At 38.2% G+C, this 13,548-nt stretch overlaps 2 protein-coding genes across 2 annotated transcripts; one reads left to right on the top strand and one right to left on the bottom strand.

The window, feature by feature from the left end:
- Window positions 1-1,448: 1,448 nt before the first annotated feature.
- Window positions 1,449-5,659, top strand: LOC125269943. The gene is made up of 6 exons (XM_048193049.1): window positions 1,449-1,869; window positions 1,965-2,065; window positions 2,344-2,470; window positions 3,318-3,454; window positions 4,147-4,330; window positions 5,209-5,659. The coding sequence occupies exons 1-6, from the start codon at window positions 1,531-1,533 to the stop codon at window positions 5,467-5,469; spliced, it is 1,149 nt and encodes a 382-aa protein (XP_048049006.1). The 5' UTR covers window positions 1,449-1,530; the 3' UTR covers window positions 5,470-5,659.
- On the bottom strand, window positions 5,654-8,098 carry LOC125269942. Its single transcript, XM_048193048.1, has 3 exons — window positions 7,799-8,098; window positions 7,384-7,674; window positions 5,654-6,899 (listed from the first exon to the last, which is right to left on the bottom strand). The coding sequence occupies exons 1-3, from the start codon at window positions 8,013-8,015 to the stop codon at window positions 5,869-5,871; spliced, it is 1,539 nt and encodes a 512-aa protein (XP_048049005.1). The 5' UTR covers window positions 8,016-8,098; the 3' UTR covers window positions 5,654-5,868.
- Window positions 8,099-13,548: the final 5,450 nt, after the last annotated feature.

Genomic DNA, 13,548 nt, shown 5'->3' with positions numbered 1-13,548 from the left:
ATAAACAGAGTAACATACACTCAAATATCAACTCACAACTGCATTGCAGACACAAAAATAATAACACACACATACAACAAAGTGTGTACGACACACACAGATACAAGATAAAGACATCAGTAAACATAGGTAGAGAATATAAAACAAAACAAAGGCGAAAAAAAAACGTGCAGGTAAACTTACAGGTGAACATGGTAAAAGAGTTAGAGGGTAAATATAGTTCTAAGAAAAGTTCCTAGATGCGGAGTAACGTTAGGCCTACTATCTGTTAAACATGTATTTAGTTATCTAAAGCAAAATTATGCACAATTCAACACTATAGCTATCATCTTGAGCTAGGCCTATAGATTATTTATCGTCTCTACTACGGCTCGCTAAGTAATGTTATGTTAGCTATATTACGCAGCTACGTGTGCTAATGACACATGCATCATGAAAAAATATGTATGATCAAAATACAAAAAGAAAGATTTACCTGTCCAGCAGAAATAAAGCCATCAAGGAGTCACTTTTCAGCCCCTTGAGTTCCCTCAGTTCTCGCCATCGCTGGAAAGCCACGCCGATATTAACTCGCATTTTATTTCTTTGTTTATCCAAAGACTTTTTGTTCATTGCCTTTTCTTGTACTGTTACTGTCTTCCTTTTTTTGCCTAGTTTGCCTTCACTAACTGCATAGGCCGGTACTGTGAATTTTGCTTGCTGTTTCTCTGCCATTGTTTTGGTATTCCTAGGATCCATGCCTCTTGAATTCCCCAAATCAAATGTGCGCGCGCAAGTGGGCAGGTCATGTGTGGCAAAAGGGTGGTTGCCATGGTTGCGAGAGAGTGACAGTCGCCTAAGCCAATCCTATGTTTCGTCCCGGATGGAAATAATGAGCTGTGTTTAATACAGATTAAACGGTATAGAGTCACTCGATTTTTATACTCTTTTTATCAGAGTTCTTACATTTTAATTATGCATGGATATATATAGAAAGTTTAAACAAATTTGGAACAACATTTTTTACCTACCCTGCCTTTAAAGGGGCCGCAGCCTGAATCGGTACATAGTTAACTCCCTCGGGTCGGCGGTCACGCCGGCGTGATCACCGCGTTTTTTTTCTAACCAGTGTGAAAGAGACTCAAAATACTCTGTCAATGTTGCACATACAATTAAGAGTTATACACCATTTTAAAATTAGACTTATGTCTAAAAAAACGTTGAAATGTCAGGTTTTAAATTGTGTAAGTCAAATCGAAAACAAACCGAGTGCACTTGTGTGGCAGCGACCCGGGTTTGAATCCGTAGTGTTTCCTACATTTAGGAATGTATTAGTAGGATTTAGCACAAAATAAATGCATTTCAAATATTCATTTTTTTCACTAGGGTAATATGTTGTTAGAAATGTTTCTAATAACACATTATTTGCTTTTTTTTTTTTTTCCCCAGAAAGTACCAATGGGTGGATGAACACAATTGCAGGGTTTCAGTCACGTGATTATGATGACGCGCGAGGGCGGGAAGAAGGCAGATGGAGGGTAGGAAGTAAACATGGAGAATACGTCTATAGAGGAAACCGTTGCAGAAAGTCAGTATTGTACGGATTTAGATCCAGTTTCAAGACATAGATACAAGGAGTTAATTAACAGATATGTTGGACGTGACCCGTACCTCATGAAGATGAGTGAGTTTTCAGTAGAACTGAAAGATTTACCGACAGTTGAGGCTGTTGACATCACCAACTATCTGGTCCTTCAGACATCGTACTACAACAGACAGCAAATGAAGGCCTATAAAAGTCTGGAGGCATACAACTTTTTTGTCAACGGATGGGTCCACAACCTCGGTGTCAAACGGCTCCACGATGATCATCGTTTGGTCTTCGCCAGAGTGAGTGTTTGTTATATTTTTTTGTGCTAAGAGGCTAGCAGTAACGCAACACATCTTTACGACGACGTTAGTCTGACAGTCGTCTATGTTCCAAGGTAAACCACTCTCAGAGGTCAAGCGAAACACCTCTGAAGACCTGGATTATTACGAAGGAGGCTGGAGAAGTCATTGCAGCTCATTGCAATTGCATGGCAGGGTAAGTAATTTATGTTGGCTAGGGATGTTTACAACGAGATCACACACACACACACACACACACACACCTTACTGCTAGCATACTGTGTACTTCAGAACCAGCGGAGAGAGAGCTTTAAGGAATAAACATGTTGATTAATGTAAAGTGCTACTCCATCCATATTAGTATAAGTAGGCTATATTGCACATCATCAAAATGTGCTGATATATATGGCACTTTGCCACTTGTGCAGATTGCATTTGAGGTTTAAAAAATGTCATATTGTGTTCTGTTCACAGACTATCAGAATCGTGTTCTCATGTAGGGGCAGTTCTTTTTTCCATTGAAGTTGGGGTAAAGATGCGAGATTCAGCTTCCTGCACAACAGAGCAGTGCAAGTGGCTCATGCCATCACATGTAAAAAAGGTAAGGTGACACGTTCACAGCAAACCTAATGTGGGACAGAATGTTATTTTGGGACACTGTTTAACAGTAGGCTAAATTATGATGTTAATAAATTAAAAGGATAGTTCACCCAAAAATGAAAATTCTGTCATCACTCACTCTCATGTTGTTGCAAACCCACATAAATTTCTTTGTTCTGATGAACACAAAGGAAGACATTTTGAGAAATGTTTGTAACCAAACCGTTTGTGGACCCCATTTACTTACATAGTATTCCTTTATCCTGCTATGGAAGTAAATGGGGTCCACGAACGGTTTAATTACAAACATTTCTCTAAACATCTTCCTTAGTGTTCATCAGAACAAAGAAATTTATGTGGGTTTGTAACAACATGAGAGTGAGTAAATGATGACAGAATTTTCATTTTTGGGTGAACTATCCTTTTTTGATGTTTATATTGTGCCCCTTTGGTTATGTCTTTACTCTGGTTAATTCATCAGGACACAACATACAGTAGACAAGTAGATTGCTTGCCTTTCGTCTACATTTCCTCCTCTATGAGGGGATGTTCATTATATTTCATCTTACCTAATGTCGGTGATTATTAAAGTATTTCTATTCTATATTCTGCCTAAATCTGTGTAGCTTGTGACATTGTGGTCAGTCACAATTTCCCTGTTGGGCAAAGAGGAGTTAAGACAACAAAGACCCACATAAATACAGTTTGGCATCTCAATCCTGTGATGATAGCCTTACCTGTTTTCCTCACAGCCATCGGATAAACGGCAGATTTAAACTGCATATAGATATGTTATGGACCCCAGAAATGTGGAGTTAATGATCTTCTTTGTGTTAACTTATTTTCAGATTCCTGCTGCTCCAGTAGCTCTGATTGACTTCTCCTCAGCAAAAGCAAAAAAAATAAAGCTTGACCGTTCCATTGATGGCAGGACAACTGACAACAAGGTTGGGAAATCACTTCCATGCCCAAGAGTGAAGAGAGGGTCAGAAACATATGCTAGGTTTTTTGAGACATTAAGCAAAAACTGTCCAAGGAGTGCAGCACTGATGGCTAGGGAGCCTTACCACAAAGAATTCATCCCCAAATCTTGCATGCTTCCTAAAACTGTTCTTGAATACAGAACACCAGAGACTCTGCAGCTTCCCCCCAAAGAGCTTGGAGAGCTATGCCAGGATTTCCAGCTAGAAGAGCTCACCCTGTCTCAAGTTCAGGCTGTAGAGAGGGCAACTCGAAGTCAGAGTGCAAGCAGGGTTTGGTTTAGGCAAAGAGCAGGACGTGTAACGGCCTCAAAGCTGAAACAAGTTCTTAAGACCAACCCCCAGCAGCCATCCAAGAGCTTGATCAAGGGCATATGCTACCCAGAAGCATATAGGTTCACCACAGCCGCTACAAGGTATTTAGGGTTTGAATTAGGGAAAGGCAAAGGTAAGATTTGGGGTATGAGGCATGAACAAATGGGATATGAACAAATGTTTACTGTTTTCATAGTTGATTCATGGTATGGACAGCCCTGAAAGATAAACATTAGTTATAGGGTTATAAGACTAGGGTTATGCAGGATTAGAACTAAGTATAGGGGTTAGGTTAATGGCATTTAAATCACTGAACTTGCTCTACATGTGCAATACAAAGTAATAATTTCCGTTTCATGTGTTGCATGTGTACTGTGTACAGTTATGGATGCAAACATGAAGCACAAGCCAGAGGAGCATATGAGAAGCTGATGGTTCGGGAGCATGCAGGCTTCTCCTGTATGGACAGTGGTCTCTGGCTGAACCCCAAGTGGCCATACATGGGGTCCTCCCCTGATGGGATTGTCGCTTGTGACTGTCACGGAACTGGCATCTGCGAGATTAAGGTAACATTACAGTCTCTGTTGTAGTAAATTCCCTATATCTCTAGTACGAGTCAAGTCTCAAGTCCTAAACTGAGCAAAAAGGCAGAAATTATCTTTGTTAAAGGAAAACGAATCTTAACTTAGACAAATGAATACATACCTGTCTTTTTTCAATGTGTGCACTTCATCTTTGCCCAGTGCGTTGTGAATGTGTTAGCATTAAGCCTAGCCCCATTCATTTCTTAGGATCCAAACAGGGATGAATTTAGAAGCCACTAAACACTTCCATGTTTTACTTATTAAAAGACGGTTACATGAGTAGTTACACGAGTAAGTATGGTGGCACAAAATAAAACGTGGCGATTTTCTAAGCGGATAAAAAAATAACTATATCATATGGCGGAAGAGCACTTAGTTTGCAGCACTTCGACCTCAGCGCTCAGTAACATCACTCCTGACTTCAGAAGTTTGAGTGGGGGAGGGTGGGTTTTTAGGAGATGATGTTACTGCGTGCTGAGGTTGAAGTGCTGCAAACTAAGTGCTCTTCCGCCATACAATATAGTTCTCATTTTTTATCCACTTAAAAAATCGCCACGTTTTATTTTGTGCCACCATACTTACTCGTGTAACTACTCATGTAACCGTCTTTTAATAAGGAAAACATGGAAGTGTTTAGTGGCTTCTAAATTCATCCCTGCTTGGATCCTAAGGAATTAATTGGGTTAGGCTAAATGCTAACACATTCATGATGCGCTGTGCAAAGATGAAGTGCACACATTGAAAAAAGATAGGTATGTATTAATTTCTCTAAATTGAGGTAAGAACATAGTAAAATATTGAAAAACGATGGTGTTTTCCTTTAATCTATTGTTCATATGTCCTTCTCACTGTTATTTTAGTGCCCACACTCTCACCAGGATGAAGCCAATCTGCGCATGTGTGCAGGGGAAAAGAGTTTCTGCCTCATCAATGATGGAGATAATGTTAAACTGGACCGAAGTCATGACTACTACTACCAAGTTCAGGCACAGCTTCACATTGTAGGTGCTGAGTACTGTGACTTTGTTGTGTGGAACTGTAATGACATTTTTGTGGAAAGGATTTTGCCTGATTTTGAACTTTGGGATGATGTGATTCCTAAAGTTGAGTGCTTTTTTTAGAAACTGTTTACTTCCAGAAATACTGGGACAGCAAGTTACAAACTTACATGTGTAAAATATGATGAAACGTTATGTACTTAGTTCCAGGCACTCTTGAAAGTGGGCTGTGTGATACATTGCCGTTATATCAATACTGTTGTATGAGACATGACATTTTGAATATTGTTATGATTAAATGCTATTGAGAATACAGAATAATACATGGTGGTTTATTTACAAGATTAGATTTTTCAACAATTGTTATAATAACTACAAGAACATGGTGTGCAATAATAAATTGGAATCTATTTCATTACATATAATACATATCGCCAGTACAATTGGATTATTGGATAAAAATATTACATTTAAAACATATTAACAAAATGATGTCCCTCCCTCTTCTCCTTCCCTTTCTCCTTACTCTAATGGGACAACAGACTCACAAAGATTAGACAAGACACAGCAAATAACCCCAATCTTGTCAATCATTGCTAGTGCCTCACCTGGTTTTGTTGCCATGTGCTCTATGGGCATAGCCCTGCTTTGCAGAATCTGATATTTTCTTCTGACTAAACCGATGACTCTCTCAACATGAATACGCAAATTCGCTATTTTTCTAGTTTCTGCCACCTCATACGCTGACAGCTGTTTTCTCCCCTTGGTAAATGCAGGTATCTGTAGTGAAGCACAGTAAAATCCCACACTATCACCAATATTGAACCCACGGTCTGCTAGAACAGTATCTCCAGGTAACAGGTTTTTTAGGAGGCCACTCTCTATTGTGATCTGTTTATCGCTGACTCTCCCTCCCCAGGCACAAGATATGTAAGTGACATAGCCTTGGGGTGCAACACCAAGCAGAAATTTTACAGTATGGTGATGCTTGTAATTTGACCACGTTTGAGCTTGGGCTAGTAAATTAGAGGGCTTCTCAATAAAAACTTCAAAACAATCAACTATCACAGCAACTTTACATCCAAATGCCTGTCTGAATGCCATTGGCATTGTAGCTTGAAGTACATGCCGCTCTGGCCACTCAATTTGAAATTCTAACCTGTCATGAAGTATGTCAATTACTTTATGCCAAACTCTAGAAGCAGTGGGCAGAGAGATCTTGAACCTAAAAGCTAAATCTTTCAGTGGGAGATTTAGTCTCAGCTTCATCAAAACTAAGATGAACTGTTGAAATTTAGACAGCACAGACATAGGACCACATGTGATGTAGGGTTCACACAGCTCAAAAATCTGCATTAAAACCAAGAAGTTGGGAAGCCCTGTGTAGAACTTTGTCTTGTCTTCATTTTTTTCAAAGGACTCCTGGTTGAACTGTGCGTCCAGTGCTTTGGTCCGAAGATCTCCCAGCTCTGTTGTGTTCTGTCTCAGAACATCCTCCATCTTCTCAATGTCATCCATCGTTAGTTCAGTCTGGCATCCGGCATCTACATAGTCTGCAATATAGCAGTCGGGAGCATAATTAGTGAAACTCACAGGTGAAACATAACAGGTGAAACTCAAAATTAGAGTATTGTGCAAAAGTTAATTTATTTCAATAATTCAACTTAAAAGGCAAAACATTTTTCACAATATTCTAATTTTGAATTTGGGGTTTCATAAGCTGTAAGCCATAATCATTTCAATTATAACAGATATCGGCATGAAATATCTCACTTTGCATGACTATATAATATATTAGTTTCACCTTTTAAGTTGAATTACTGAAATAAATGAACTTTTGCACAATATCCTAATTTCTCGAGTTTCACCTGAAATTCATGAATATGAATTATGTGCGTTTATGTGAAGTTATCTTTTTGACAACCTTTTTACAAACATGCAAGTTCTCTGGTCCAATTACACAGGGTGATTTTCTGACAATCACATTTGTAACATTTAATAATAATGCTAGTTACACATCTTAGCACAATAATTTACCTTGATCATTTAATGTCCCATTCCCACTGATGTCCTTTGACTGTGAGTTGTCAGCTGACTGATTCGGTTCGGAGCTCTCGGCTGTCTGCGTTAGATCCGGGCTCTCAGCTGTCTGTTGGAGATTCAACATAGCCTCTGCACATTCCGACCGTCTTTGTTTGTCTTCCTTGAGCTTCATCCTCTGCTCTCGTTGCAGAGATGCCTCTGATTTGGGCTTAGTTTTTTGGTAACCGAGGTTGACTGTCGGAGCCCAGTCTACCGACTCAACGTCAACCGAAGCGCTAGGGCAGCCTAAACAGTCACAATGAAGTCCATATTAGACTACCGGTAACTTAATAATCATTACTAAGTAAATTTGCATTTAACGACAAAGATATATAAACACAGCCACAAAAAAGTTAGCTAGCTAACATACCTCCGACAAAGTGGTCACTGCAGACACGGGCATTAGCAGACTCTGCTCCTCCCGACCGCAGACGTACGTTTAAAATCCACTTTTTACGTCGTTGTTCTGTGAGCTTTTTACATTTCTCACCTTTATGAACGACAATCTTTGGAACTCTGAAAAAACCCTTTCCTTTTTCACGGTTAGAACGATTGGAGCAGCCGTAAACTGCACAAAACATTGGCATTTTTACAGACTGCAGATCCTCGCTAATTCACTCCCTGCCCTCCATCTGAATTTCGCGCGTTTGCGAAGCAGCAATGTGACGTCACGTGAAACCAACCTATTGGCACATTCTTTAAAAGGCTTTTCTGGAGGAATCCAGCTGTTCCAGAGCCAGTGTGTGTTGCAGATGCAAGCACTCCTGAGCCAAAATCTGAATTGGATCTGGTCGATACCAGACCATCAACTGTCCCAGGTCCAAGTGTGATGCCCCAATTGTTGGTTCGTCACAATTGATGTATTTAATTCTCTGTATGTGAAAATACATTGAAGGAATGGTGGTTCTGCCAGACCAGTAGAGGGCGCTATGTGAGTGCAGTGTGTTGTTACGGGTCTGCTGCGTTGATCGTCATAACCCAGCAAGACCGGAGCTGATCACACGCACATTTTTGTCCTGTCTTTATTCCACCATTCCACAGGTTAGTCGATTGTTTTATATGTCAATCTGAATGGATGATGAAAGAATACATGTTAGTATTAAGCGTTGGAAATTGATTCCTTTTGATACAGTTTTGCATGATTAATCATTAAATGTAATCGCGATGTTCACCCGCGATTGGATGCTATGTATGTCCTGCTGCAGTGTTGATTGAAGGTGAATATGTTTAAATATGTCTTTATATCAAGTAATTATAACGTTTAATCCACTTTAAAATGCTTGTGAAAGGTCTTAAATGGGTAAAACCTACAGAAACTCAATGTTTGAATACATGTGTGATATTGTTTAGTTGATTTGGATTGTGAGAAAGCACATAAAGTCATGTAACACTGAACAGCATTTTGAATATGCAAATGAGTTACACAGTGATTGGCTGATGGACAGATCTTCATGAAAACGCTGTGTAATTGCAAGAAAGAGACTGAAGTGAAGATTTGCATAAAAAACGATTTATTGTGACATAATGTATATTTTTGACATTTCTGTTTGTTCTAATGTGAATGTTTTGGGAAAATAGATAACCCAGCAAGACCGGAGCTGATCACACCCACATTTTTGTCCTGTCTTTATTCCACCATTCCACAGATTGCTGGGAACACTTGACTGTCAGCTGATATGGAGATCCTGTACCTGCTACACAAGAAGCTTCAGGAATTCACCATCAACATCTGACTCACTTACTGAACCACATGTTTACGTTCTTTCAATGATGCTCGTTTCAAAACGAGTAACTTACAGAAGGTTCAAGAAACTTTACTTAACTCATTTCTGACTGCTTGTGTTGAACTGAAACACTGCTACGCCCCGCTGTCAAGTTTACATGTGCCTACCTGAATGCTGTTTTCATCAAAGCATCCTAAGCTACAGTTCTGCTCATATTTACACCCCTTGCAAACATGTAAAATGAATAAGCTATTTCACATAACAGATGTTTACATACACTCCACAAGACAACAAGTTTCCTGGATGATCCACGACTGTTTTCATGTTTTGTGATAGTTTGTGAGTCTCTTGTTTTCCCTGAACAGTTAAACTGCTCATTGTTCTTCAGAAAAATCCTCCAGGTCCTGCACATTCTCAGGTTTTCCAGCATCTTCGCCATATTTGACACCTTTCCAACAATGACTGTATGTTTTTGAGGTCCATCTTTTCTCACTGAGGACAATTGAGTGACTCAAACGCAACTATTACAAAAGGTGAAAACATTTACTGATGCTTAAGAAGGAAATGACGCATTAAGAGCCGGGGGTGTAAACTTTGAACAGGATGATGATGATGATGATGATGATGATGTGTACAGTTTGTTTAATATTTTGTTTAAAGATCATATTTTTTTATTTAGTGCTGCCCTTCAGAAGCTAATACTTCCATGTGTCTTCCTCTTGTATAATGTCCATCATCACAGCTCATCAAAGCTCTCTGTCAGATACTGTATATTACTGGACTAATGTAGTTAACAGTCAATGAGAGTATGGGATGATTTCGGGTTCACAGAAAAAACAGCAGCTGGTACCATTAAAACCAGAACACTACAACCAATGAAATTATTTTCTTACTTTTTCTCTTTATTTTCCTTTATCATGATTTTTAACAATATATTTATATTGTAAAATTTATTTTGATGATATATGGGCCAGAATTAGTGCAAACTGCTGTCCCACAACCAAAAAAACACATTTAAAAAGCATTTAAGTATTCAAATTTTAGATGTTTACTACAATCCTTCTATTATCTATTGAAAATATCAGTACGCTTAATGTAAATAAATCATTTATTGGGTACTTTTAACCTAACCCCTAAATTTCAACTTGTGATTCAACAATTTTTTCAGTGTTGTTTTTAAAAATATATTTTTGATTTTTTTTTTTTTTCTTGTTTAAAGTGAAGTTAAAAAATATATTTATTTTATATTTTACTGTTTAAACCATGAAACTTTTTGTAAAAAAAAAAAAAATGCCCCTCAGTTTCATGTCATTCAACTGAAACAGTGTATGTTTTAGTCCATTGACTAACACTGATTTTAACCACACCCCTACATTTATAATCAGGAAATATTCCTGTGTCCCTCCCTCTCATAGCCTCTCTTTAATAGTAGATGTACCATCATTTTGAGTTAACCCTCAGGGGTCTGAGGATTTTTGGGGCCCTGGAGAAGTTTTGACATGCCCTGACATTTGTGCTTTTTTCAGTTGTTCAAAAACATATTCATGGAAAAAGTGTCATTACACTGTATTCAGCACAAACTATGCTACAATAATATGTGAGGAACATGTATGTACATGTTTGTGTTTTTGAAGGAATAATGTTTATGCATGGTTATTGAAAAAACAAAAAACTTAAGTCACTGAAATAAAGCCAAAAAATATATATTAAATCTTTGTTCACAAGACTTCTGGGTATTTGAGGTTGTAGACTAGAGTTTTTGCTTCAAAATGAGGTAAAAATTATGCTGCCTGCTTGTTCATATAAAACAATAGAGAGATTTAAATTTTCTAAAACATCTTTGGTCAAGAAACACAGTATGCGTGGAGGCGTGAATCATCATGTATAATGGGTGATTCTCACCTGAGAAGACAAAAGAATCGCATAAAGAGCTGCATAAATAATGAGCTCTTTCAGTCAGGTAGGCTGTGAAAAAACCCTCTGTTGATCATGTCTCAAATCTCATCATAATGTAAATCAAACATACAGAAAAAACAGCAATACTGTGAAATATTACAATTTAAAATAATGGTATTCTATTATATTCTTTAAAATATAATGTATTTCTGTGATGCAAAGTGTCTGAACAATTATGTTACCTCTATGGCATTTCATATAGGCTTTTAGCTTAAAAGCATGCACATTTGGAGAAATATTGATGGATTCTCATATGTTTGTCAATTTTCTATACAGAGGAATAATATTTATTCAGGATTTATTGTCATTACTATGAGCGCTGGATACTGTGTTTTCAATTCATACTTGCAGCCGGAGGGCGCTCTGCCCCTTTTGTCCACAAATGCCTGCTAAAGAAGAATAGGCAATCCAGGAACTAACCGAACTAACAGAGGCCAGAGATCGCTAACTATTCAAAACACTTTTCAAGACAATAAATACACGATTGAGACGATGTATGCATGTATTGACTGAATTTGCGTCTGAATAGCGCTCCCTCCGTGGGCGTGGCCGCATTAGCGGATAATGAGCTGAATCACGGACTTTGACATGGCTCTCTTTTCATACAGATTACATAAACACAGAATATTTGTTTTCGATTTGACTTACACGATTTAAAATCTGACATTTCAATGTTTTTTAGACATAAGTCTAATTTTTTTGTGATTAGTATTCACTAAGTTAGTTAATTTTCTGAGAACTATCAGATTGGACTTCGTTCAGAGGGAGACAAGAGATCACGCATCATGTTAGTTTTCTTTATTTTGCAAAAAGCACAACATTTTGTTTTTACTCTGAGTGTACACAAATAAAAGAAGATATTCCACAGATTAAAATGGTGTATAACTCTTAATTGTATGTGCAACATTGACAGAGTATTTTGAGTCTCTTTCACACTGGTTAGGAAAAAAACCGCGGTGATCACGCCGGCGTGACCACCGACCCAAGGGAGTTAAATGTGTTCAAAAGTCTGAAAAGCTGTGTGTAATTTTAAGGAACGTCACTACCATACACTTTTTTTTCTGCAATTAAGCAAACTTTTTTTGGTGCTTTTCAAATTTTGTTAGTTTAGATAGGTAATCATGTGCTGTTTATCATCTTTAAACTTAGCTGAAAAGTATCTAAAATTGTCACTACCGAAACAGTCATGACTGAAACACGTCATCATTGTTTTGGTAGTGACAAAAGTAAACACAATCATTTATTTGAGGAAATAAACCAAATTTTAGTGGTTATGCAAATCATTAGTATTTTAATATGTTTTAGTATGCGAGTTAAAATTCTGTAAAGTGATGTGGTCACTACCAGCAGTCACAACCAAAACATAGGATGTTTTGTAAAAAATAAAGTATGTTTAATTATCATCTGTGATGTTATGATAGTGTTTGGTTCGATGTACATGTGCTGTGCATTTGTTGTTACTTGTGCACAAGTTCCTCATTGAGGATTGCCAGCTGCCTCAAGAAGTCAATGTCGGGCTTGATGTATTTCACCTTTACCAGATAATCAATGGCATCCTCCACAGTCATGTTTTGGTGGATCATGAGGTATGCCAGAAAAAGTGTAGGAGCGTAGTTGACACCATCTGTGCAGTGAATGAGCACCTTATCTGTGAAAATAAAAACAGAAAGACAGTCAAATAAAATCCCAAACAGTTTGTCACTGCGGAAAACTTGATAATCTTACTTTCTGAGTTTTAGCCTTGTGGATGAATTTGGCAGCTGGCAAGAGGTATTTGCTGATGCTGGAAGTCTTTGTTGTAGGCAAGCCACAATAACGGATCTTCATGCCTCTGTAATAACTGGCCCCGGTGTCAACCGTGTCTTTCACGTCTTTCTCCCATATCATTCCCAACAAGATCCTCAGTTTCATTTTCATAGCTGCAGCATTCAGGATGTGAGTAATGCCCAGCTCTTTCATTCTCATTTGGTCCCTCGTTGTCTCTCTGATCAGTCTTTCGCTAATGAGGATTTACAATGTAGAAATATAATTGTGTTTGATTCCTGTTCATGCTCCTGCATTACATCATTAATCACATGGTTTATACTAGTCAAATGTGGGTTGTAGACTTACTCATTTCCAATGAAGATGTTGTTCCAGACCTGAGTGACAGGTTTGTAACTCATTCTACAGGCCTTCACATGCTCTTCCAATTGGAAACATGGATGCTGCTTGGAAGTGCTTGCTTTAGGTCTTGGCACAGCACTGCTTGGACCTAGGACACACGATTCATCTGAATCAAACAGATACAGATTATGTTCCAGCTCAAGAACCATTGGAACCAGGTCACATGATGACATTTACATTTCATTTCATCTCATTAGCATACCAGACAGCTTAGAAGACCTCGATGTTGCAACAGAAACTATTGCCTCTGTCTTTTCCAGCACATTAGACTGTT

This window comes from Megalobrama amblycephala, linkage group LG6 (assembly GCF_018812025.1).
Source record: "Megalobrama amblycephala isolate DHTTF-2021 linkage group LG6, ASM1881202v1, whole genome shotgun sequence".
NCBI lineage: Eukaryota > Metazoa > Chordata > Actinopteri > Cypriniformes > Xenocyprididae > Megalobrama > Megalobrama amblycephala.
The sequence above is the reverse complement of the archived record's forward strand: the minus strand, read 5'-3'. Positions and strand labels throughout refer to the sequence as shown.